At 38.5% G+C, this 24477-nt stretch overlaps 1 protein-coding gene across 1 annotated transcript in view; it reads right to left on the bottom strand.

Annotated features, from left to right (window-relative positions):
* The window catches only part of PKHD1 (PKHD1 ciliary IPT domain containing fibrocystin/polyductin), a 477374-nt gene that overhangs the window by 107240 nt on the left and 345657 nt on the right, over window positions 1–24477 (bottom strand). Inside the window, 1 exon segment of the mRNA XM_033217424.1 lies at window positions 22797–22954. Within this exon segment, the coding sequence (XP_033073315.1) occupies window positions 22797–22954 (158 nt within the window).

Genomic DNA, 24477 nt, shown 5'->3' on the forward strand with positions numbered 1-24477 from the left:
TGTGGAGGGTCCTTTTCTCCTTCTGCCAAAATCCCAGTAACTTGGAGCTCTCAGAATACAATTTATCCATTATATCTTACATTGCTTTATATTACAGTTGGTTACTTGGATTTTCCCTCTTACTGAATTGTTATCTCCTTGAGGTTCAAGGTTGCATCTCACTTAAGTCTAAATTCCCCAGAAAGCTTATATACACAAAAGTTTGCGCATTAAGAAAAAGCACGGGCCCTGAATTCAGATAGACTTGAATGCAAAGCCTGACTTTATCACTTGATATAAAAAAGCAAAGTCCCTAAACTCTGTGAGCATCGGTTTCATCATTTTTAGATCAACTAGAATTGATTAACTGGAAGCTTATTTTCCAAGTTATTGCAAAGATCTGATCCATAAAGCGTATAACACAATGCAGGTATGTAAGAGGCACCCAGTAAATGGGAGCTATTGGAACAGTAGTAACTATTACCACATTGTAATAGAAAATCAATATATATTGGTTAAATCAAACTAAAATTAACATAATAAATCTTTCCTGCCCTCCAGGAGGATATAATCTAATTGGGGAAAGCCACATGCTAATGTAATTAACCATTCTAAGTAAAATGTAACATGAATGAATGGAATCAGCTGTAAGTTCCAAGGTTATGTGAGCAGAAAGACTGACTTCCTCCCAGGGCGGAGAAGACATCCCCTGAAAAAAAACACAGGACCTCTGCAAAGTCTCCTGCAACAGGGAACCACCACAGAAATAGGCCTGCTCTGAACAATAAAGGGTCATTCTCATTTGTTTTCATTTTTGTTTTCAAATTAGGCATGTTTTAAAGGAGTCATTAATCATGTACTTACTTCACTAATTACTGACTTCTTTTCCAGCTAATTTTCTATTGAAAGGCATCCTAAAACAGGGAGAAAAGATACTGTCTTGAAAAAGGGAATAAAAGTCTGCTCAGAACTACCTCTCATTACCTGGTACTGTCACATAGATCAATGTCAGAGTATATACCATGAAACTATTGACTATTGAAGAACAATTCATGGTAAGTAAAGTAATTTCAAGACAGCTGGGAAAATGAATTGTTGAAAATTTCAAAGTGTGATAACTAACTCCAAACCAGGAAGAGAGAATAAGATTAAAATAAAAATTGATGATGAAATGTTAGTTTGGATCAGTTGTGTGTGGGTGACCAAGAGTGATTTAAGATATTTTCTTTCCTCTTTCTCCTTCATCTCTCTAAAAAGGAGAAAAGAGAAAGAAAATATCTTAAATCACCAAATCTGGGCTTTCCAGATATAATTCTAGAGAGAAAGAGAGAGAGAGAGAGAGAGTTGGGGTGCATAGAATGGTACCCCAAAGTATGATATGATGCTTGGCAAACTGATCATTTTTGAACTAAAAGAAATTGAAAGGCCTTAGAAACTGCCTCAGAACCAGGGACTTTCTAAGCTTTTCTTACTTCTACCCCCTCCCCAACAAGTGTAGAAAGGTATTCTCTCTGGTATCTGTGTAAAGAAAACTTCTTCCAAAAGAAATGCAATTGTCTTCATATCCCCTTTCTAGGAATCTTATCAACTAATCAGGAAAAAATAACCACCAGAGAAGAGAAGCGACAAAAAATTGTCATATGCCCACAAAAACTTTTCACCTATTCTTCTGAGGGCAGCTGCAAAAGATTACCTGAGAGACTGTATCTGCAAAATAAGATAACCTACGTTCACACTGTACTTTCTCCCCTCACCTTCTCATAACTTGTCCAAAGACTATTGTTTGTCCTTAGGTCCTATTCAGCTTTCACAGGGAATAATTTACAAACAATTATTTAGTCTTTGGGACCATTTACTTCCCCTAGAAATCTTTTACCGCTCCTCTCAACTGCCTACAGCCTCTCATACCACTCTCTCCTGTAAATAGGGTATTTAAGCCACAATCATCTGGTCCTTCTTTGAATCTGATATTCTGTATGGCTCCCACATTTACACACATTAATAAATTTGCATGCCGTTTGTCCTGTTGATCTATGTATTGACAGTTCACTTCAGCAGACTGGAGCCTTCAAAGGAGGAGGAAAAATTCTCTGCATTCTACTATTAATATCTATCTATCCATCTATCCATCATCTATCTAATCTATCTATATCTTGAAATCTTGGAATCACTGTGTATGTTAGTCTGAATAATGACCCTAAGATGACCATGCCCTAAACATCAGTATCTATGAATCTTATCTTACATGGAAAAGGAGACTTTGTAGACATAATTAAGTTAAGGATCTTGAGTGAGGAGTGTGTCATGGATTATCTAGTTGGGCTCCAAATGTAATCACAAGTGTCCTTATAAGAAGGAGGCCTACGGATATTTGACTACTGTAAAAGAGAAGGCAATATAACCCCAGAGACAGAAATTATAGTGATGCAGTGATCATGCGAACAGCAAGGGGTGAACTAGATAGCAAAAAATTTTAATCATGCAGTGAAGGAAGTTAGGACAACTAGCTGTGAGGTTGTAAGAAGAAAATGGTCAAAGAGAGGAACTACTACAAATGCACCTTTCTGCCATGTGGCTCGAATCTTCTTGGATGGAGCCTTTAGTAATAAAAAAGTTAAAGTAGGTCCAGAAATAAGGAGAAGCTGTTCAAAATGAGTAAGGCTGCTGGAAAACAGAGGGGAGTTCTGGTGATCCCTGTGCGTCCTTGCAGTGGGAAGGACACTTGCCCCAGGCTAGTGAAGGTGCCTAGCCATGTGACATGATTGGCATCCCCAGCGTGGGACCACGTAAAACCTACGTATCTGGAATAGGCATCTGGATCTTTTTTAAACAGGACTAAACAATTGCTCCTTGTTTTGAAAAACTTTTCTGTTGCTGTTGGTATTTTCATGTCCGAGGCAGAGAGTCATGTGGATGCTCAGCAATTGAAATCTTGCCCCTGTTTTGGAAGAGATATGTTTCAGCCTGTCCTTCAAAGGGATTTCTTGCCATGTAATCTATTATGTTCATATTTTATTTGGAAAAAAATGGAGAGAAAGAGAAGAGGAAATGCAAAGAAGAAGGAAAGGAAACAGAAGTACGGGAGCAAAGAAGTCCAAGAAAGAAAGAGACCATCGGGTGTTTGTGTGTGACTCTCTTTCATATGGAATTAATGGTGGTTTAATGGGGTATGAAAGTATGTTTTACTGGAAACAATGAGGAACAATTGTCTAGCTCACGTTTCATTTCACAGGTCATTATTGCATTAAGAAGTAAATCGACCAAGTCCGGTAAATAACAGTCTGTGTATTGCCGAGAGCTTCAAACCAACAATTTTAGCCATCACAAACTAATATCTCTGTCATTTTAACCCTTGCAGGGTTGTGCTAGGGGGCTAAACAATTACAGTCTTCACCCAGCTCTAGAAGGTGAGCATAATTCATTGCCCTTCTAGTCCCTTCTTTTGCAAAACCCAGGAGGCCATATTTTAGCATTGTTGTTTTGTTGATGAGCCAGCCTTAGCCAAATGCAGCTCTGGTGGCCTTGAAAAACAACCCCCATTTTAGTGAATGCTGCAGGCATCTTTAAACAGACTGCTTCCTCTGCAAAATTAATTGCTGCAAAATGCAGTGCTCCCTCATCTAAGCTTTCGCAAGCTCAAACTCAGCTATTTGGGTAGGTCATAGATGTGTCTGAGAGATCCAGGGAAAATGAGCTGCTTTTCTTTATTATAGAAGTTCACGTTCGTGTCACCAAACATCATCAGGCACTGGACATACAGGAGTTTCTAATGCTTAAATTCTGGTTCCATTAACTCAGGGGCAATTGGTGGATGAGGCCAATCCTGGCCATATTTTGAAGCAATAGTGTAGTAAATAAACACATCAAAGATAGTTTATTGTAAACAATCACACTTAAAATACGTATGGTAAAATAAAGTGCATATTAAAATAAAATTTTCTTGCTTCAACTTGTGACAAAAATCAGACAAAAGCCAGGTTAAGATTTATAATATTACATAAGCATGTCAAAGACAAACCAGGCTATACTGGCCCCGCAGGAACCGGCCCCAATTGCCCCTTTCCTGCCATCCTATCCAGCCTTTTACGTCTCTTGGTATACCCAGCATGAACTGACCTCGGCTCCCTATAAGTTCCCATTACTGCTTCATCGCCCTCCAGCTTCCTGGGCCAGCCCCATATGAACTGTCAACATTTTCTCATAATTTTTCAATCAAAAACTGATGTTTATCCTACAGATTGGATATGGAATTCTCCACACTTCCGCAGTACCTCTAAAACATGGTAAGTAAGATCTAATTTCTTTCTTGAAAGAGAAAAAATCTTGCAGAGATGGCATCAGTATTCCAATGTCTTACTTTTATTATTTCAAGTAACACTAAGGTCTTACAATTAACTACGGTGTGCTGAATAATAGCCTCCCTAGGATGCATATGCCCTAATCCTGATTATGGGAATATGGCAAAGGGACTTTGAAGATATTATTAAGTGTATAGATATTAAAGTAGGAAGACTATCCTGGACTACAAACTTAGAAGCAGAGAACTTTCTCCGGTTAGAATTAGAGAGTTGGTGTAAAGGAGAAGGAGGGAGAGATTCAAAGCATGAGAGGCACACAGTTAACTATTGCTGATTTTGAAGATGAAGACAGCCACAAATCAGGGAATGCAGGCAGCCCTAGAAGTTGAGCATGAAACCTGGCCTACAGTGAGCAAGGACACAGCGACCATAACTGAGCAGCTTAGCAGCTGAGCCTCAAACTGCATTTTAAACTTTTTTTTCTTGTTTTCCTTTTCCTCTTTTCCCTTCCAGTCTCAATATACAATTTTGACACAAACTGCATATGTTACTGGTGGAAGGTATCCGAGTTACCAGCGGTAAATCTGTGCGGGTCTGCAGCAACCTTAATTTCTACCCCCTCAGATGAAAGAATTTGACAGAGGGGCATAAGGCAGAAAAAGAGACTGAGGCAAGTTTCAGAGCAGGTGAGGAAGTATATTTTAAAAGGCTTTGGAACAGGAGTGAAAGGAAAGTACGCTTGACAGAGATCCAGTGGGTGACCTGAAGAACAAGTGTGGTGTGTAACTATTAACTGTGATACTATGACTTTATAGGGTGGCCCCCTTCTGGCGTCTTTAACCCCCTTCTCATGATTCTTCCCTTAGGGTGGGTTGCCCACATATGCAGTGCCCTCCTTATCCTTGGGAGGTGAGCACACGCAGTGTGTTTAGGAAATTGTACACATGCCTGTCTGAGGTTTTCTTCCCTTTGCTGCTGGTGTGCCTCCAGAAAATCAAACTCTGCCACTTTGTCTCTTAATGCACATGCCCAGGAAGTCGCTTCTCCCTGGCATCTCCATTCGATTAACACTTTAGTGCAACAGGTGTGGCCCATCAGGAAATGGCCTCTTCCTGGCACTATCTGCCCATTTGTCACTTTTAGAGAGGCAATGTGATCACTGCCGAACCATCACTCAACATTCCTAGTGGGTAGGGGAGAGCCTTCTCCAGCCCTACTCTATGCCTGTCTAACAACCTATAACACATCTGTGTAACCTCTCATATTAAAATACAGCCTCAGTGTGTGCTGTGAACCTCAACTCCCTTTCCCTTTCCATATGATACTCCTAAGCCTTATGCACATTTATTTACCTAAATGCTTGTTAAGCATGCACCATGCTTTCTTATCTGGTCATATATTGCTTTATATGCTTTAGGAGTCAGATCCTGATAGTGACAAGGCACCTCTGGAATTCTCTCTCCAACAAAAGATTGCTTAAAGATGGAACCCACTCCCAGATGAAGAGTGACTACAAAATTGACTGAAAATAATTTATAACTTGGCAGGGTCCACGATGGCGGCATCCCCTTTGCCAAATGGGACAATTGTTCAAGAGGGGCCACCAGAGCAAGTCATGCTACCTGGCACCTCCCAGTCCCCACACCTCTTCTGCATTCCACATCCTTCCTTTAAAAACCTCTGTGTTCCCTCCACAAATTGAAGAGTGGAATTGCTTTCTATTCTTCCCCTGCTAGCATGGATAATAAACAAATCTTGCTTCCTTTTATCACAACTTATTATTTTGACTTCTTTTCGTAAGCAGTGAGCAGCCAGACCCTTTTGCTGGTTACACGACCTCAGTCCTACAACCACATGGAACTGAATCTGGCCAAGAACCTGAGTGAGACTGAAGGTGAGATCATCTCCAGAAACTCTAGAAAGAAACACAATCCTGCCACTACCTGAATTTTGGCCATGAGAGATCTGAAGCAGAGAAACCAAACAAGTTCACCAGACTTCTGACCTACAAAACTGTGAGATAATACTTAGGTGTTGTTTGGAGCCACAAATTATTATTGTTAATAATTTGTTATAGCAGCAATAGAAAACTTATACAAAAACCAGTATGTCATGCTCAAATGTTCATCACCATCCCAACCAGAATCATGATAAATGGTGGCAGTGGTGGCAATGGAATGGAATAGTCAAGATATTTAGTGCTTATCCCATGCCAGGCCTGGGGCCAAGTTTTTCAAATGCATTTTGTCTACAAAGTTATAAAGCTCTAAGATTTCCTTTGTCTCTAACATGTTCAAACAGAAAGACAGAATATAGCCTACAGATATGGATAGGCTGGTTTCCACATGGGCAGTGCTCAAGAAAAGTTGCATCCTACCAATATCACCCAAAAGGGAAGAAATTATTACTCACAGCCACATAAAAAAATGGCTTCAACTCCATTCCTTTATGACAATTACTTTCAAGAACTTACATTCAGTTTTTATTAATATTTCTCCTGTGAGGAAGCTTATCGAATTGAAATTGAGTCATACTGGAAGTCCTTAATTCTGTAGTAGAAAGATTGGCTTCTAGGTCTAGGAAAATTTTTCTTTGGTGTTCTTTTCCTTGACACACTTTACAAAATAACCAACTCATTTTTCAAGAAGTATCCCTGTAACTCTAAATAACCTCATCAATATTTTCTAGTAACTCTATGGGGTTTTCCATCTTTAATCCATTTAAAATTTATTTTTGTAAAGAAAAAGATAGGCCGGGCGCGGTGGCTCAAGCCTGTAATCCCAGCACTTTGGGAGGCCGAGACGGGCGGATCACAAGGTCAGGAGATCGAGACCATCCTGGCTAACACGGTGAAACTCCGTCTCTACTAAAAAATACAAAAAACTAGCCGGGCGAGGTGGCGGGCGCCTGTAGTCCCAGCTACTCGGGAGGCTGAGGCGAGAGAATGGCGTAAACCTGGGAGGCGGAGCTTGCAGTGAGCTGAGATCCGGCCACTGCACTCCAGCCTGGGCGACAGAGCGAGACTCCATCTCAAAAAAAAAAAAAAAAAAAAGATAAAAATTTCTAAATTGTTTTTTCTCCCTAAATGATGAGTCAAATGGCTCAACATTGCTAATTGAATAATTTCTATTTTCCCATAATTTAACATGCTATTTTTGTTATAAACTAAATTGTCAAATGCATCTGAATCTATTTCTGACTTTAAGAAGTTTGTTCCATTAACACATTTATTTCTAGAATACTTTTAATGAATGCTTCCAATGTCAGAAACTAACATTAGTTTTTACGTCTCATGAAAATGTAAATACATAAAGAAAAAAACTGTAAACCAGATAAATGATTTTTTCAGACCCATAATATTGAGATAACTTGCTTAGTACTTATTTATGAGCTGCTTTGGTATCTATTGGCAAGGCACAAGCATTTTATTTATTGGAGGGACTGTTCAAGTATTCCCTTTCATTAAAATGTGCATGTATGCATACACATGAAAATATAAAAATAATGAAATTGAAAATAGACAAATTTCAGTCTTTCGTCTGAAAGACAAAATTCATCCATTCATCTCAGGCATAAAACAAGCTTAAATTTGAGCTTCTACCTTCTAAATTTTTCAGAGGTTGGAAGGGAGGGAAGAGGATCTCACTCTGTCACCCAGGCTGGAGTGCAGTAGCACAATCATGGCTCGCTGCAGCCTTGACCTCGCAGGCTCAGGCAATCCTCTTACCTCACCCTCCCAAGTAACTGGTACTACAGGTGTGCACCACCACACCTAGCTAATATTTTTGTTAAATTTTTCAATACTATTGTACTGAAAGGATTAAAGCAGCAATGCAGCGTTACTCCATTATTAAAATTTGAAGACTAGGAACACAGCTTACTAGTCAATGAAGTCCTTGAAATAATATGGGAAAAAAGAAAGAGAAAAAAAGAAATAAACTAAAATAAAAAGAAATAGAAAATAGAGAGCCAGTTTATTATTATGGCAAAAAACCATGTAATTTTATTTAGGGATAGGTATTCAAAAACAGCTCCTCTTGTGGAACACTGATATTACTGCTTTTCAAACATACAATAAAACAGAGAAATGTGAATAGATTTCTCATAAAGGATTGCTGGAAAGGATATGAACAGACATTTCTCAAAAGAAGACATCCATACAGCCAACAGACACATGAAAAAATGCTCATCATCACTCGCCATCAGAGAAATGCAAATCAAAACCACAATGAGATACCATCTCACACCAGTTAGAATGGCAATCATTAAGAAGTCAGGAAACAATAGATGTTGGAGAGGATGTGGAGAAATAGGAACACTTTTACACTGTTGGTGGGATTGTAAACTAGTTCAACCATTATGGAAAACAGTATGGCGATTCCTCAAGGATCTAGAACTAGATGTACCATATGACCCAGCCATCCCACTACTGGGTATATACCCAAAGGATTATAAATTACTCTACTACAAAGACACATGCACACGTATGTTTATTGCGGCACTATTCACAATAGCAAAGACTTGGAATCAACCCAAATGTCCATCTGTGACAGACTGGATTAAGAAAATGTGGCACATATACACCATGGAATACTATGCAGCCATCAAAAAGGATGAGTTTGAGTCCTTTGTAGGGACATGGATGCAGCTGGAAACCATCATTCTTAGCAAACTATCACAAGAAGAGAAAACCAAACACCGCATGTTCTCACTCATAGGTGGGAACTGAACAATGAGATCACTTGGACTCGGGAAGGGGAACATCACACACTGGGGCCTATCAGGGGGAGGGGGGAGGAGGGAGGGATTGCATTGGGGAGTTATACATGATATAAACGTTATGCACATTTACCCTAGAACTTAAAGTATAATAAAAAATAAAAATAAAATAAAAAATAAAAATAAAAATAAAAAAAAAAAAGGAAAATCTTGATGCTTTGTTTGGAGGACTGAGTATTTAAATAATACCTCTTGCAGATGGCAGGTAATCCAAGTCTAGACAAGCTTTGGTTGTTAATTGACTGAATTATATGCCCAGAATCAATTAGGTGCTCTCTAGAATGGTTTCTAATTCTGTGATTCATTTCTAATCCTAGGAACCCAGGCTGCATCTGAAGACCGTTGACTTATAAAAATGTAATTTAACAGGGATAGAGTCTAGTACATGGATTAAAAAATCAATGTTCTTTAATGTGTGTCCCTCAGAACAAAGGAAGAAAGATATCCATATGGTGAGTGCAGCTACATGTAGCTATTTAGTCTTTGAAATGTGACTAGTGCAACTAAGGAGCTAAGCTTTAAATTATGTATAATTTTAATTAATTATAATTTAAAATGTAAAACAGATAACAATTATTGGAAAATGTTCAGGTATATTCTAAACAATGTTTATATGTGATTCTACTTTGTCAATTGCAAAGTTTATAAAATATAGGCAAAGATCAAATACTTTTGATAAAAACATACTTTATAAATTGACATATGTCATAACAGTGAAAAGCACAACAGATTTTAAACACATAGTATAAGAAATAGAATGCAAAATATCTCAGCTTTCACACTGATTACATATTAAAATGATGATTTTTTAAAATATATTAAGCAAAATTAAATGTATTATTAAATTTAATTTCATCTGTTTCTTTTTACTGCTTTTAGCCTGTATGCTAAGATATTAAATTACACTAGTGCATTATATTTCCATTGAACAATACTGTTCTGGATGGGTAATGCTCAGTTCTTATTCCTAGATTTTGAAAAAAATCACTGAAGACAAGATCATCAAAAAATATGCCAGTCCTTCATAAAAATTTCAAAAATTTGTGGATCAAAAAACACTATCAACAGAGTGAAAAGGAAACCTGCAGTATGGGGGAAAATATTTGCAAATCATATATCTAGTAAGGGATTAATATCCACAACATATAGAGAACTCCTAAGATTCAACAACAACAACAACAACAACAAACCAAAGAGCCCAATTCAAAAATTAGTATGGGACTTGAATAGACATTTCTCCAAAAAAGATATTCAAATTAACGGTGACCCCATGAAAAGATGTTCAACACTACTAATGATTTGGGAAATGCAAATTAAAATTACAATGCTATCTCACCTCACACCCATTGAAATGGTTACTATCAAAATAGAAAATTTCATGCAGGGCACGGTGGCTCATGCCTGTAATCCCAACACTTTGGGAGGCCGAGGCGGGTGGATCACGAGGTCAGGAGATCGAGACCATCCTATCTAACATGGTGAAACCCCATCTCTACTAAAAATACAAAAAATTAGCCAGGTGTGGTGGCAGGCACCTGTAGTCCCAGCTACTCGGGAGGCTGAGGCAGGAGAATGGAGAGAATGGCGTGAACCCAGGAGGCGGAGCTGGCAGTGAGCCGAGATCGTGCCACTGCATTCCAGCCTGGGTGACAGAGCGAGACTCTGTCTCAAAAAAATATATATAGAAAATGTGAAGTGTCAGCAAGGATGTGGAGAAATCATTGTGTACTGTTGGTGGGGATGTAAAACGGTACAGCTATTGTGGGAAACAATATGATGGTTCCACAAAATTTAGAAACAGAACTACCATATGACCTTGCTATTTCACTTCTGGATCTATACTGAATAGAATTGAAAGTAGAGTCGCTAAGAGATATTTGTATACCATATTCATAGTAGCATTATGTACAATAGCTAACACATGGAGCAATCCAGGTGTCCATGGGTGGATGAATGGATAAGCAAAATGTGATAAGTTCATGTAATGGAATGAAATTCCATAATATGTTATAGCATGGATGAACCCTGAGAACATTATGCTAAAAGAAATAAGCCAGTCCCAAGAGGTATTGTATGATTCTACTTGTATGAGGTACTCAAGGGTAGTCAAAATCATAGAGACAGAGAGTGGAATGTTGGTTTTCAGGGACATGGGGTAGGGAAGAATGGGAAGTTACTGTTTAATGACATTAGAGTTTCAGTTTTAAGAGTTGAAAAGACCTATGGAGAAGTATGGTAGTCATGGCTGCACAATACTATGAATGTATTTAATACCACTGAACTGTACACTTAAATTTGGTTAAGATGAGCTGGGCATGGTGACTCACACCTGTAATCCCAACACTTTGGGAGAACAAGGTGGGCGGATTACAAGGTCAGGAGATCTAGATCATCCTGGCTAACATGGTGACACTCCATCTCTACTGAAAATATAAAAAATTAGCCGGGCGTGGTGGTGGGTGCCTGTAGTCCCAGCTACTCCAGAGGCTGAGGCAGGAGAATGGCATGAACCCGGGAGGCAGAGCTTACAGTGAGCCGAGATCACACCACTGCCTTCCAGTCTGTGTGACAGAGCGAGACTCCATCTCAAAAAATTAAAAATAAATAAATAAATAAATAAATAGTTAAGATGGTAAATTTTATATTATGTGTATTTTACCACAACAAAAACATAAGCCAGTCTAAAAACTGGAGAACTAAAAAAATGTCATATGTTAGCTGGTAGAAGGAATTTAGAGTTCCTATGCTTGAAAAAGTCTTATTTGGTTTATTGTAAAATCACTGTCTTACTGTCTTTGAATATGTAAAAGGCTGTAATACAGAAAGACTTATATGAAACGTGGAAAGACATACTCTGTCATGACAAAAGGCAAACTAGGTCACTGGGTAGAAGTCATAGAAGGAAGAGCATAACAATAACAGTTATTCAAAATATAATATAATCTAGGCAGCCTTAAAAGGGTGTGAACTCCCACTTCCTGGGAAAATGAAAGGTAAAGGGCACGTAGGCATGTGAAATGAAGCTGATTGACCTTCAAGGGACCATCCAAATTAAAGACACTACAATTTTGTGATTTCTTTCCAACTAGCATGTATTCCTGTAGACTAATAGATTAACATAAGGCAATATTTCCCAAAATGTGTTCTGATGTACACTTATTCCAAGGGACCCTAATGTGTAGTATGAACAGGTATTCTCTAGTCAAAAAGCTTGGGAAATACCAGGTAACACAAAATTAAACAGTATTTTTAAAAATTTAATTGCAGAACTTATCAGAATCCTTAGTATTTTCATACACATGGTGGTCTCCAAAATAGGAATAGTCAGAGTTTTCAAAATTTATCTGGCCATGTACCACATTTTTTACAATCCCCTGAAATTAGAAAATGGGGGAATATTCTTTGAAAATGCTAAAACAAATTATGCATTAAATAAATCTATAAAATTTACTTTGTGGAAGAGTTGACCGGCAAACTAAACTTAAATTCCTGACTTTCTTATTCACATTTCTTCCCTCATTCAACAAACATTAACAAAGCATATAGTATGTTCCAGAAATTGTACTAGAAATTCAAAGACGTTTAGCTTGAAGTCACTCACAGTCTGGTGAAAGGTAGACTTGTAAAATGATGGCAGCAGTCCACGAGAAGGGCTGTAATGGAGCTGAGCAATGGGTGAAGGAGGGTCACAAAGGTCCTCCATATTCCTGAGTTCTGACCAACTGCAGATCAAAATACGTAGAGGAAAAAAAAAAAAAAAAAAAAACTCTACAAAGTTCCAAACAGAGGTTTTACTTGATTTTGACTTTGCCACATGGTGAGTACTATGTTGAATCCATACAAACGAAGTGATGTGTTAGCCATCTTATTAGGTATTATAAGTAATCTACAGATGATTTAAAGTATACAGGATAATGTATGTAGATTAGATGCAAACACTACACCTTTTTTATACAAGACTTGAGCATCTGTGGATTTTGGTATCTGTAGGGGTCCTGGAACCAATGCCGCATGGATATTTAGGGATAGCTGTATATATATTATGTATGAAGAAGAGGAACTAAATGAGTTTTTTTTGTGTGTGGTTGTTATAACATTGCCCTTCAAAAATGTTAAAGTAGTCAACAGTTACTCGTTAAACTCTAAAAATCTATTTGCTACCAAGTAAAGTAAAATATGTGAATGATCCAGTTAATTACATCTTTGCATAGAGTCCTACCAGATGATTCAAACCACACAATGATAATTATCCAGAAGTGGCTATGAACTCTGGCTTTGGAATCAGACAAATATAGATTTAAATTTTGGTTCTGCAAGTTCTAACTGTGGGACTGTGAAAAATTAGTTAACTTCTCCAAAACTCTATTTTTCCAAATGCTGAAGGGGGATAACAATCCCTTCATGTTAAGGTTGTTGTAAGGATAAATGAGAGTATTCATAAACTATTCAGCATAATGCCTGGCACATGGAATGCACTAGATAATGGTAATTATTATTATTGCTAGTTTGTTTGGAAAATTGCTAGGATAATTGCACAATCTCAGTTTTCTTTGTTCTGTGTGGATGGAGCTTTGTATGTGACGAAAGCTGGTAGATCTAAAACAGTTAACACTGAAGAATATAAAGAAAGAAGGAAGAAAACTTGGATAGATGGTACCAGGTAGTATATCACAGTCTTAAAAACACAGTTTGGGGCTGGGCGTGATGACTCATGCCCATAATTGTAGCACTTTGGGAGGCCAAGGTAGGAGGATTGCTTGAGTCCAGGAGTTTAAGACCCGCCTGGACAATATAGTGAGACCTCATCTCTACTAAAAATGTTTTTTAAAAAAACTAGCCAGGTGTGGTGACATGTGCCCGTAGTCACAGCTACTTGGAAGGCTGAGGTGGGAGGATCACTTGAGCCCAGGAGTTGGAGGTTGTAGTGAGCTATGATCGTACCACTGCACTCTGGCCTGAGCGACAGAGTGAGACTTTCTTTCTAAAACCAAAAAATAAAAATAAAACACAGTTCAATCCGAACCTTGTTAATTAGCTTTATGACTTGGACAAGGAACTTAATGTCTACATCAGTTCCCACATCTATAAAATGGAGTCAACAGGACTGTCTCTTAGAGTAGATCCCGCTGATGGCGGGTCACAGCACAGAGTCAGAAATATGGTGGACACTCAGCAAGTGTAGATGCTGTTATTGTTAATGGAAGATTTGAGGAGCAAGACAATCACAGTAATAACATGCCTAGATTGAGGAAAGGAAAAGGAAATTGTCCCCATATATCACATGCCTGTTCACATCATCCTTTATAGATCACACATGAAAAATCATTCCAACTCACAGCATGGACTGCTTCAAAATGTAATCAAATATTGTTATGCCATTCACTGCCTGGAGACCAGGCAAGTCATGAGGGAGTGAGAAAATAAGGTGAAGGAAAGGTACTTTTTGGGTCTTAACAACATACTACTAGAATCCCCCTCTGCTTGGGATTAAAATCCCTTGCAGCCACATATCCCAAAGAGTCTAATATTTTCTGAGACTCCACTGTGCCTTTATATTTTAATACCCTGACATCTGGAATCCTAAAAGTCTAATGTTTAACCATAAATATCTGCTGAGATTAAAGAGCTATATACCAAGCTTCAATCTTTGGGGCCTATAATTGCTTGGGAAAAGAGAATGGTATTTCCCCTCTAGCTAGAAGAAAAAGACCTCTGCAAGCACTGATATTGGCAGACAAGTTTTCTAACAACCGTTTCCCCTCTCCATTCTGTCCTCTCATTTTCTCCCTCCCTCTCCAATCTCCCATTTTATAATACCATCTTGCTGTCATTCTCAGGACAAATGGGAAGAAAGAGAAGCCTAGAAAGCTTAAAGAAAAGACACATTTCAAGGTCTAGCAACAAAAAGTTGAGAAACTGCTAGCTACTCTCTGTTAAGCAGCTGAGCAGACATTGCCACAATACCTGAACTTTACCCATCATTCAGTTAGAAACCACTTCATCACTCAATGGGCTGACAGTCAAATGCCAGCTTTATTTTCTTTTTTTATCAACCTAATCTTTTATTTTTGATTTGAGGCCAGTCACTTTTAGGTCTCCACAGTGGTTTATAACTTTCTTTCTTGAGAAGTGTCCAAGAAGTAACACAATTTGAAAAATGTTCCCTACTGTCTCATGGTAAAGAATGGGAAACTCACCTGCCCTGAAGTTGTATGTGGTCAGAAATCTTGGTCAGACCACAGCACTTTGCTGGAAATAATGTCAAGGAAAGTGTGGGAAAAGCTTATCGTGAGTTTATATTTCTAATATAACTACTCAATGTGGCATTTAAAACATAAACTTAGTATCAAACCCATTTTTATCCACTGATGTATTATGAAAGTGACATTTTGAGGTCAGTCACCTCACTTCTAGGAAAAATTATCTATTTAAAAAGAGGTTTAATATGTTGTTTTTATTCAAATACTTAATTAAGATTGTAAATATTCCTGAATCTTTTTAGCTAGTGTTCTTTTCTCTTGAGGAAATATATTCAGTGTGTTCATAAGCAAGTATGTTTATATCTGTTGGTATTTGGCACAGAGAGCTAATTCTTGATTATTCATGAAAATTTGAAACTATCCACTTATTAAATTAAAAATATTATCTTCTTAATATCTTGTTTATTTACTTCAAAAGGAACATATAACTCTATAGTGGTGATTCTCAAACCTAACACAGCAGAATCACTTATTGTTTGTGTGTGTGTGTGTGTGTGTGCTTAACTCAAAGGTCTGGACTTTACACACACCTATTGATTCAAAATCTCCTTACATGCCAATGAATGTTTAATGTCCTAGATGATCCTAATGATAAGCCAGTTTTAAGAGCTAGTGTCCTGACCACATCATGAAAAAATATTGCCAGGAGAATGAGGGGGGATTGTTTTGTTTTAAAATTTTCAGTCTATTGAAGAGTAATACTTTTAAAAAAAAAAATACAAATTATCAGATAAATTAGATATACAAACTATAAGCCCCATATTTTACTTATTAGACTCAACAGACATAAAATTACACTGCCAAATTATTATGTTTCTAAGTGGTAAATTTCTGTGAATACGTCACTGTAGACAGGTAGCCAATAGTTTGTGGGCCAGCACGTGTGGAGCAGCTACCTCCAAGCCTCACCTGCTCCCCTTCCACCTGCACAGCTTCCGGGCTGCACTGCCTGCCTCCAGACAGCCAGTGCACTCCAACACAGCTAGTACGATCTTTTCAGGGAACGAGGAAAATCCTACCGCCACCTTTCTTAAAATCTCCAAAAATATATAGAAATAGAAAATAAAACTGTGGTTAACAGAGACAGGTGTTTGGGGGTGAGAAGAAATGAGGGGATGTTGGTCAAAGGACACAGAGTTGCAGATATGTAAGGATATGTAAGGCGAATAAGTCCAGAGGTCTAATTCACAACGTGAGGACTCTAGGTTAATAATATTGTGTTGTAGTCAGGATTTTTGCTAATATTACGGATTATAGGTGCTCTTGCCACAAAAAGTAGGGGCGGTTAACCATGTGAGATGATAGATATGTTCATTTGCTTCACTATAGTAGTCATTTTACTATGTGTAAGAGTATCAAACCATCATACTGTACATCTGAAATGTACACTAAATAGAGAAATAAATTGAAATAAAATCCAAACCTTTTATCCTGGCCAAGAAAGAGGCTGGCTCTTGTCTACCTGCAACTGCTCCTTCTCTCAAAAACTGCACACAGCGTTCTCCTTTCCAGCCACCTCTCACACCTGCTGAGGCCCTTTCGGGTCTCACAGTCCCTTCCCTGGCTGCTCCCTCTCCCTGGAAGGCTCCTCTGTCTGCTCAGAGCAGGCTGTCCTCACTCCTCTTTCAGGTTTCATTTGAAATGCAACTATTTCAAATAGCAATTCCCCTGCACACAAGACACACACGCACACAGACAACTCAAACTACTTTTCTAGCCTAAAACACTATTGTATTTTTTCCATCCTTCTCATCTCTCCTGGAATGTGTGTGTGTGTGTGTGTGTGTGTATATGTGTGTGTGCATATATATATACACACATATATACACTGCCTGCCTCCAGACAGCCAGCGCACTGTCTATATATATATACACACACATATATACACACATATATATACGCACACACATATATAACATATACATGTTATATACATACACATATGTGTGTACGTGAATGTATATGCATTATATACAATATATATAATTTTTTTTTAGTCAGGTCTCACTCTGTCAACCAGGCTGGAGTGCAGTGGCGTCACCTTGGCTCACTGCAACCCCCACCTCCCAGGTTCAAGCGATTTTCATCCCTCAGCCTCCTGAGTAGCTGGGATCACAGGCATGTGCCATCACATCTGGCTAATTTTTCTATTTTCAGTAGAGACGGATTTTTGCCACATTGGCCGTGCTGGTCTCCAACTCCCAACCTTGGGTGATCTGCCTGCCTCAGTCTCCCAAAGTGCTGGGATTATAGGCATGAGCCACCGGTCCCAGAATATTTTTTTGTTTATTTGGAATTTTGTTTCTGTACCTCTGGAATTTTTATTTGTTTATGTACCTAACCCTACTGGAACATAAGCTTGATGGCAGCAGAAATGTTGTTTTGTTCATTGCTACAGTTTCCATGCTTAGAGAGGCTCTGGTAGACAGGAAGTAGGCAAAATACACTTGGCAAATCAATGAAAATGCCAATTTCAGTGTGTAGCATAAACAAGGTGCTCATGCAATGCTAGCTTTCATTTTACCTCCCTTCCGCTTTTTTTGTCATGGTTGAGAAATTGTTAAATGCTATTGAAACTGAAGCTCTGGTTTCTTTCTGTTGCCTCCCGACACTGCTGGTGCCCCACATGTATGAACCGGGTTGTGAGGTGATGACACCCATTTGTAGCCTAGGACAGACAGAAACTGAGTACGGAGCCAGAATGGAAGGTTCTGGTATCTGCCTAATTCTACCTGAATGGGACATTAATTTCAGTGCTTTGTTCTTCTAAACGATTTTGACTGTTCAGATCATCAGATGCCTCCATAATCAAAAGAACTCCTTTCCAGAATAAAATGTAAATGGTTCTCAGAAGATCACCCTGCTTGGAGGCCGGGTGCGGTGGCTGAAGCCTGTAATCCCAGCACTTTGGGAGGTCGAGATGGGAGGATCACGAGGTCAGGAGATCGAGACCATCCTGGCTAACACGGTGAAACCCCGTCTCTACTAAAAAATACCAAAAAAAAAAAAAAAACCCTAGCCGGGCGAGGTGGCGGGCGCCTGTAGTCCCAGCTATTTGGGAGGCTGAGGCAGGAGAATGGCGTAAACCCGGGAGGCGGAGCTTGCAGTGAGCTGAGATCCGGCCACTGCACTCCAGCCTGGGCAACAGAGCGAGACTCCGTCTCAAAAAAATAAAAATAAAAATAAAAAAGAAGATCACCTGCTTGGCATGAGCTGTCTTGCTCTCTACTGTTATATATTTTTCAAAGTTGGCTGCAAATGCAAACTTACAGATAAGTATAAAACAAAATTAGCAGCTCTCTTCTCCCCTGGCTACACACCCTGCATTACACAGATAGCAAAACCCACTGGCAGAGTGTTCCTCACAGCTGATCCACATGGATGGTTTTTGCTCCTAATGCCAGAATATATGACAATATGCTGGACCTGTGGATATCTGTCTGGGCGAGTAGCTTTTGTATGAACTTACATGTGCAAATAAACTCTGTTATTTTCCAGATTAAAAATAAACCTCAAAGGCAATGGACTCCAAACGACTTGGAGAGATACGTTTAAAAAATATGGAGAGGATATAAGCGTCTGTTAATGACACTTGGAATAAATACAAAATTTGGTTCCAGTGGTCTCCATTTTCACCTTAGCTGCGTTACTTTCTCTGGTTTACTGAAGATAATCATAGATTCTGGTCTTGAAGAGAAAAAATACAAAATAGTCATTAATTATCCTGAGATTAAATCTGTGCTTTTATCATCCACCAGATTGTGGACAGGAACTGGAAAGTAGCTAAGAGAAGATGGTTTAAAAATGAAAAGAAATTTGCATTAGGGAAGGAGGGATTTACTCATACTTTGGAAGTCAAAGAAAAACACTGCAATCCTGTCAGCACCCGGAAGGCACCATTTACTATGTGCTGTCTCTTTCATTGCAAGAGGACACAGATTGTATTTTTAGTGCAGTAAACAGCAGATTCCTCTGTGGGAATCCTTGCAGTTGGTACCTATAGCAACCTCATTTAAAATGTTATAAAGCTCTAAAACATCAGGAGTTTAGGCAGTCAGTCATATATACCTCCATACGGACATTTAGCCACTCACACACATACATGCTTGTCCACACACTGATAGTAAATCGTGTGTAATATTATATTACTCGTGGAGTTTTACCTTTGAATCATGTTTGACAGCCATGGTAAAGAGTTGAGAAACAGCAAATATTCTACCATTGCAACCAGCAGCAAGAACATATTTGTCCCTAAACAGCGTATTACACCACCTGGTAAGCAATCACCTAAAAAGAATATTCTTATGATTTAAACATGGAGAATTTGACTGACATTTTAGAGTTTCTATTTGTAACAGATGCTTTTGATGCCACACCCATGTATTTTTGGCATTCACCTTCATACACCAAAGGCTGCTACCACAAAAACTTATGACTTCCTTCTGAAAAGCTTTTTTTTTTCTTTTGATAACTTTGGTGTTAATGTTTTTCTCTCTCTTTTTTTTTCCTTCTGAGAGTTTTTGGTGGCCTCAAGGAAGAGCACTGCTAGCCTGTGTTCAGAGAAAGCTAAAGGGCTGGAGAGTTAATGTCCCCAAAGCATCCCCCAAAGTCCTGACAGAAAAGAAATGTAAGCTCAAAGACGGAGGAGCCAGGATTTGAAATATAAATCCATGAGCTTCCCTGTGGCTTGGCTGGGATAATTTGGGGTGATGTTCCCATGATCTCCCGCAGTTTCCCATCAGACTTTAGCATCAGCTTCCACAGTGGCAACCAGTTTGATAACACTTCCCTTACTGGCCTTATTTCTTTTCCTAGTATACATCCTCACTTCCCTACTGGTGTTTTATGGGATCACCCCCGATTCAACTACTTGAATTCTAAGCCTTGTATCAGGGTCTGCTTCCAGGACAACCCAAACTAAGACATTGTCTTCAGTCTTTATTCCCTTCTGTTAGGATAAAATATAATTTTCATCAAATGCTCTGAAACACACATCCCTTATGGATTCCACAGAAATGGGATCCTCACCAAAAGCTCAAGTCCAGAAAAGTCCCACAATTAGGCATGTGCTTATTTTAACATATCAGAATGTTTTCCCTATAGCATAAATACCTGTAATGGCGGAATAATTCTTAAAACCAATAGAAAACTTACTATAGAATGCCATTTGAGTAGATCTAGGGGTAAAGAGGAGGGTAACCCCTTATCTTTTTTCTTTTGCTACTTTCTTTTTACTATGACCCACATATTTTCTCAGTATAAATGTGTCCCTGAGTTTCATTCTTCTGTGCAAAAAAGGTATTTGCTGGTTCTATTCAACAAATGCAGCCGACATATTAAAATGAACATTTACTCAGCATTTCCATGCACCTGGCACTGAGTTTAAAACCAATACTGTAGTCCCCACAGCTTGTCACTCTATTCCAGAGATAAGCCTTCAACATATGGAAAAACATAAAATAAATATTAAAAAGTATAAGTATTCAAGCATGAAATTTTATGGTAATTAAAATAATTATATGTAGAAACAGCCCCAAGTGCCAAATGCTGTACTGTAGCAGTAGTTCAGATGAAAGAAAGGTGAAAACAAGTAAAGAGATACCTAGAACTATCTGCATTTTAGGCTTTCGTATTACAGATAAATTCTTCAACCAATGACCTGAAGGCCTCAGTTCATTCTGCATGCTCTTGGATGATGCAAAACAGCAAGCTACTCTGGCTGGTTACCTATAATCCATTCATTTGATCAGTCAACCAAAGTTTATTGAGTATCCTCCCAAATACACATCAGTGAGAAAAAAAAAAAAAAATCCTGCCCTCATGAAGTTTGCGTTCTAAAAAGGATAAACAGTACATTAACGTAAGCAGTTATATTTATAATATAATGTTAAGTAACACGACTCTAACAAACAATAAAGCAAGCATAGCAGAGCTACAGAATAATGATCTCATGATTATTTTAGATAGAGTGGTCAAGGATGGCTTCTCTGAGGGTACCTTATTTGAACAGTAGGAACTAGCTCCCAAAGAAGTGAGAATAAAATATTCCAGGAAGAGGAAAAAGCCAGTGCAAAGGCCCGGATGTAGGGATATGCTTACCATGTTAAAGGAACAGTAAGAGACCAGGATGACTAAGTAAAAGGCCTGTCACAAGAGAGGAGGTGAGAGAGTAGGCACGAACCAGGGGCTGCAAGACTTACAGGCTTATAGCTGGGACTTAATTCTGAATGAGTGGAAAGCTAAAAATGTCACTCTGGCCATTATGTGAAGAATGGACTAGAGACTACAAAAGTAGAAGGAAGAAGATCAGCAAGGTGGCTATTCTCTCACCTAGTGAGAGACAATGGTGGCTAGTAGTAAAGGGAATGGTGAGAGTGGTAGTAGTGGAGGAAATGAGAAGATTGAGAAGGTTAGGAAAAAGAAAAATAAAAGATGACTCCCAGGTTTTTTACTTAAATAGCCTCAGGAATGGTGGCACCAATTATTGAGGTAGGGAGAGCTAGGCAACAAGCAGGTTGTAGATGGGGCAGAGATCAAGAATCTTTTTGAGGCATATTGAGTCTGAGATGTCTATTATCTTTCCAAGTAAAGTCAGTTGGCTATACTAGACCAAATTTCAGGGTCAAGTCTAGGCTGAGGATATAAACTGGAAGTCATCAGCATTTGATGGTATTTCAGTCTTGGTCCTAGGGAGCAAAATTAGAGAAAGAAGGAAAAAGGTCTCAGGACATAGTCCTGTGACAGTCTCACATTCAAAACTTAAAAAGGACAAGAAAGACCAGAAAAGATATCTAAAAAGAATCAACGAATGAGATAGGGAAAAAACAGAAAAACTTCTTTACGTTTGACCACAGCAGGTTCTAGTTGAACACAAATGGGAATTCAGAGTCACCTTGTTAGTGGAAATAAAAGGACAATGACCTCTCCAGGGGTCCAGCCATAAAAACTGATATAAAAGGGGCTTTGCTTGCATAAGCAAGAAGAGGAAGAAGTTTGGAGCACAGCCCTGTTTGGGGGACAGTTGGAGAATGGAGAAAAGGGGGACAAACCACATGACATCTACCCTATCATTGAGACAGCGCTTTAAGTCCTGACAGAAAAGAAAGGTAAGCTTAAAGAAAAAGGAGCTGGTTCCATGGCAGACCAGTATGAAACACTGAGCATGATGACTGCTTCAGGCCCAAGTGCCCAAGCTAGGAGAGAATTGTCCTCCCAGCTGTGCACCGAGTTGGGCATTCAGAATCTGCACTTTTGACATGGACACAGGCAATCTCATAGAGGGCACAGCAGTAAAGTTGTGAGATCACATAATGACTCAGCATTCCTGTAATACAGGTGAATTGGCAGCAGATAGCACAGACTCCAACTTTATAATTTAGGTCTTCACCAGTACATTTCATTCTCAATGAGCACAGCTAAACCAGTTCCTTCACAAGCACCCTTGCCTCTACCACAGGCACTGAGTTCAGATATAGCTTACCTGCATTGAAGAAGGAGGCAGTCCATTCTGCCTCAGTTTTAGGAAATACAGAAACTGGTGGAGGCAGACCCAGGGCTCTCCCATCCAGATCCTTGAAGAGATATTTCCTTGGACTTGCACAGTCTAATTCAGGGCAGACTACTTTTCCTAAATCTTTCCTGTAAAGACAGCCAAAAAGCAACTCTTTCATTTCATGATAAGCAGCAGGAAGAAAATATACACTGGTAGTACTAATGTTGTATAAAATAAATTCAACAGATTTTTATTATTGATAATGTGTTACATAGATATAAAATAAAACTCTTTATGAAATCATTTTTTTCCTGGTTATATGGTCAAGAAGAAAGACATTCTTACTAACCAAATATTTTGGATATCTTAATATGTAATCTTTATATAGATTGCTAATTTTTTAAGAAGTAAGATACAAAAAAAGTTCCTCTCATAACAACTGAACATAATATAATTATTTTTAGAAACTTCAGGAGTTTGCAGTATTTTAGAATTATTATTATAAATATCAATTATATTTATGCTATATACAAAGAAAAATAGATATTCTCATTCAACAAATATCTACTGAAAACCTGCAAATGACAGGCTGGGTAACATGACAGTAACAAAGACAAACACGGCACCTGCACTTTCAGAATTTAGAGTCAAGTGGGCTATATAAACAATTAATAGATAACTATAACATTGACTTATAGAGAACTTATTTTATTTCCACTAATTTAATGCTTTGAAATACAGTAAGTAATAATATTAAATATTTATTGTATACCAACAATGTATTGAGTATTATCAGCACAAAGATTCAGTTGTTAATATCACATAGTACTATGATTTGAATGATGGTCCTTTCAAATTTCATGTTGAAACTTAATCCTTAATGGAATAGTATTAAGAAGTGTGGCCTGTGGGAGGTGATAAAGTCATGAGGACTCAACTCTCATGAATAAGACAGTACCCTTATAAAAGGGCTTGAGGATAAAGAGAGTGCTCTCTTGCCCTTCCATTTCTTCTATGTGAGAACACAGCATTTCTCCCCTCTGGAGAGATGGTGCACCAACAAGGCACCATCTTGGAAGGAGGGAGAAACCTTCACCAGAAACCAATTATGCCAGTGTTTGATCTTGGACTCCCCAGCCTCCAGAACTATAAGAAATAAATTTATGTCCATGTGCAGTGGTTCATGCCTATAATCCCAAAACTTTGGGAGGCTGAGGCAGAGGATCACTTGAGCCCAGGAGGTCAAGGCTGCAGTTAGCCATGATTGTGCCATTGCACTTCAACCTGGGTGACAGAGTGAGACCTCTACCTCCAAAAATAAAATAAATAAATTTCTGTTCTTCATAAATTATCCAGTCTGCAATACTTTGTTATAGCAGCACAAACAGACTAAGACATGTAACTTTACAACTACATCAGCCTGGGGTAAGACATGAACATAAGGAAAATTGGATAGTAAATTTTAAAAAGTGACAAAATTACATAAATTGGCTCCCTAACCATGTTTAAGTACCTATAATGATTCAGGGATGGACATCAAAAAGACACTCATGTTAAGCCAAACACATGAATGTTCTAATTAGGGTGGTTTCTTTAGTGTGTTTTTTTGTTTGTTTGTTTTTGTTTTTTCCAACTAAAGGAGTTTGCCCCAGTGTTGTGGGAAAGAAAA

The sequence above is a fragment of the Trachypithecus francoisi genome, unplaced genomic scaffold (assembly GCF_009764315.1).
Source record: "Trachypithecus francoisi isolate TF-2019V2 unplaced genomic scaffold, Tfra_2.0 Lachesis_group10, whole genome shotgun sequence".
Taxonomy (NCBI): Eukaryota; Metazoa; Chordata; class Mammalia; order Primates; family Cercopithecidae; genus Trachypithecus; species Trachypithecus francoisi.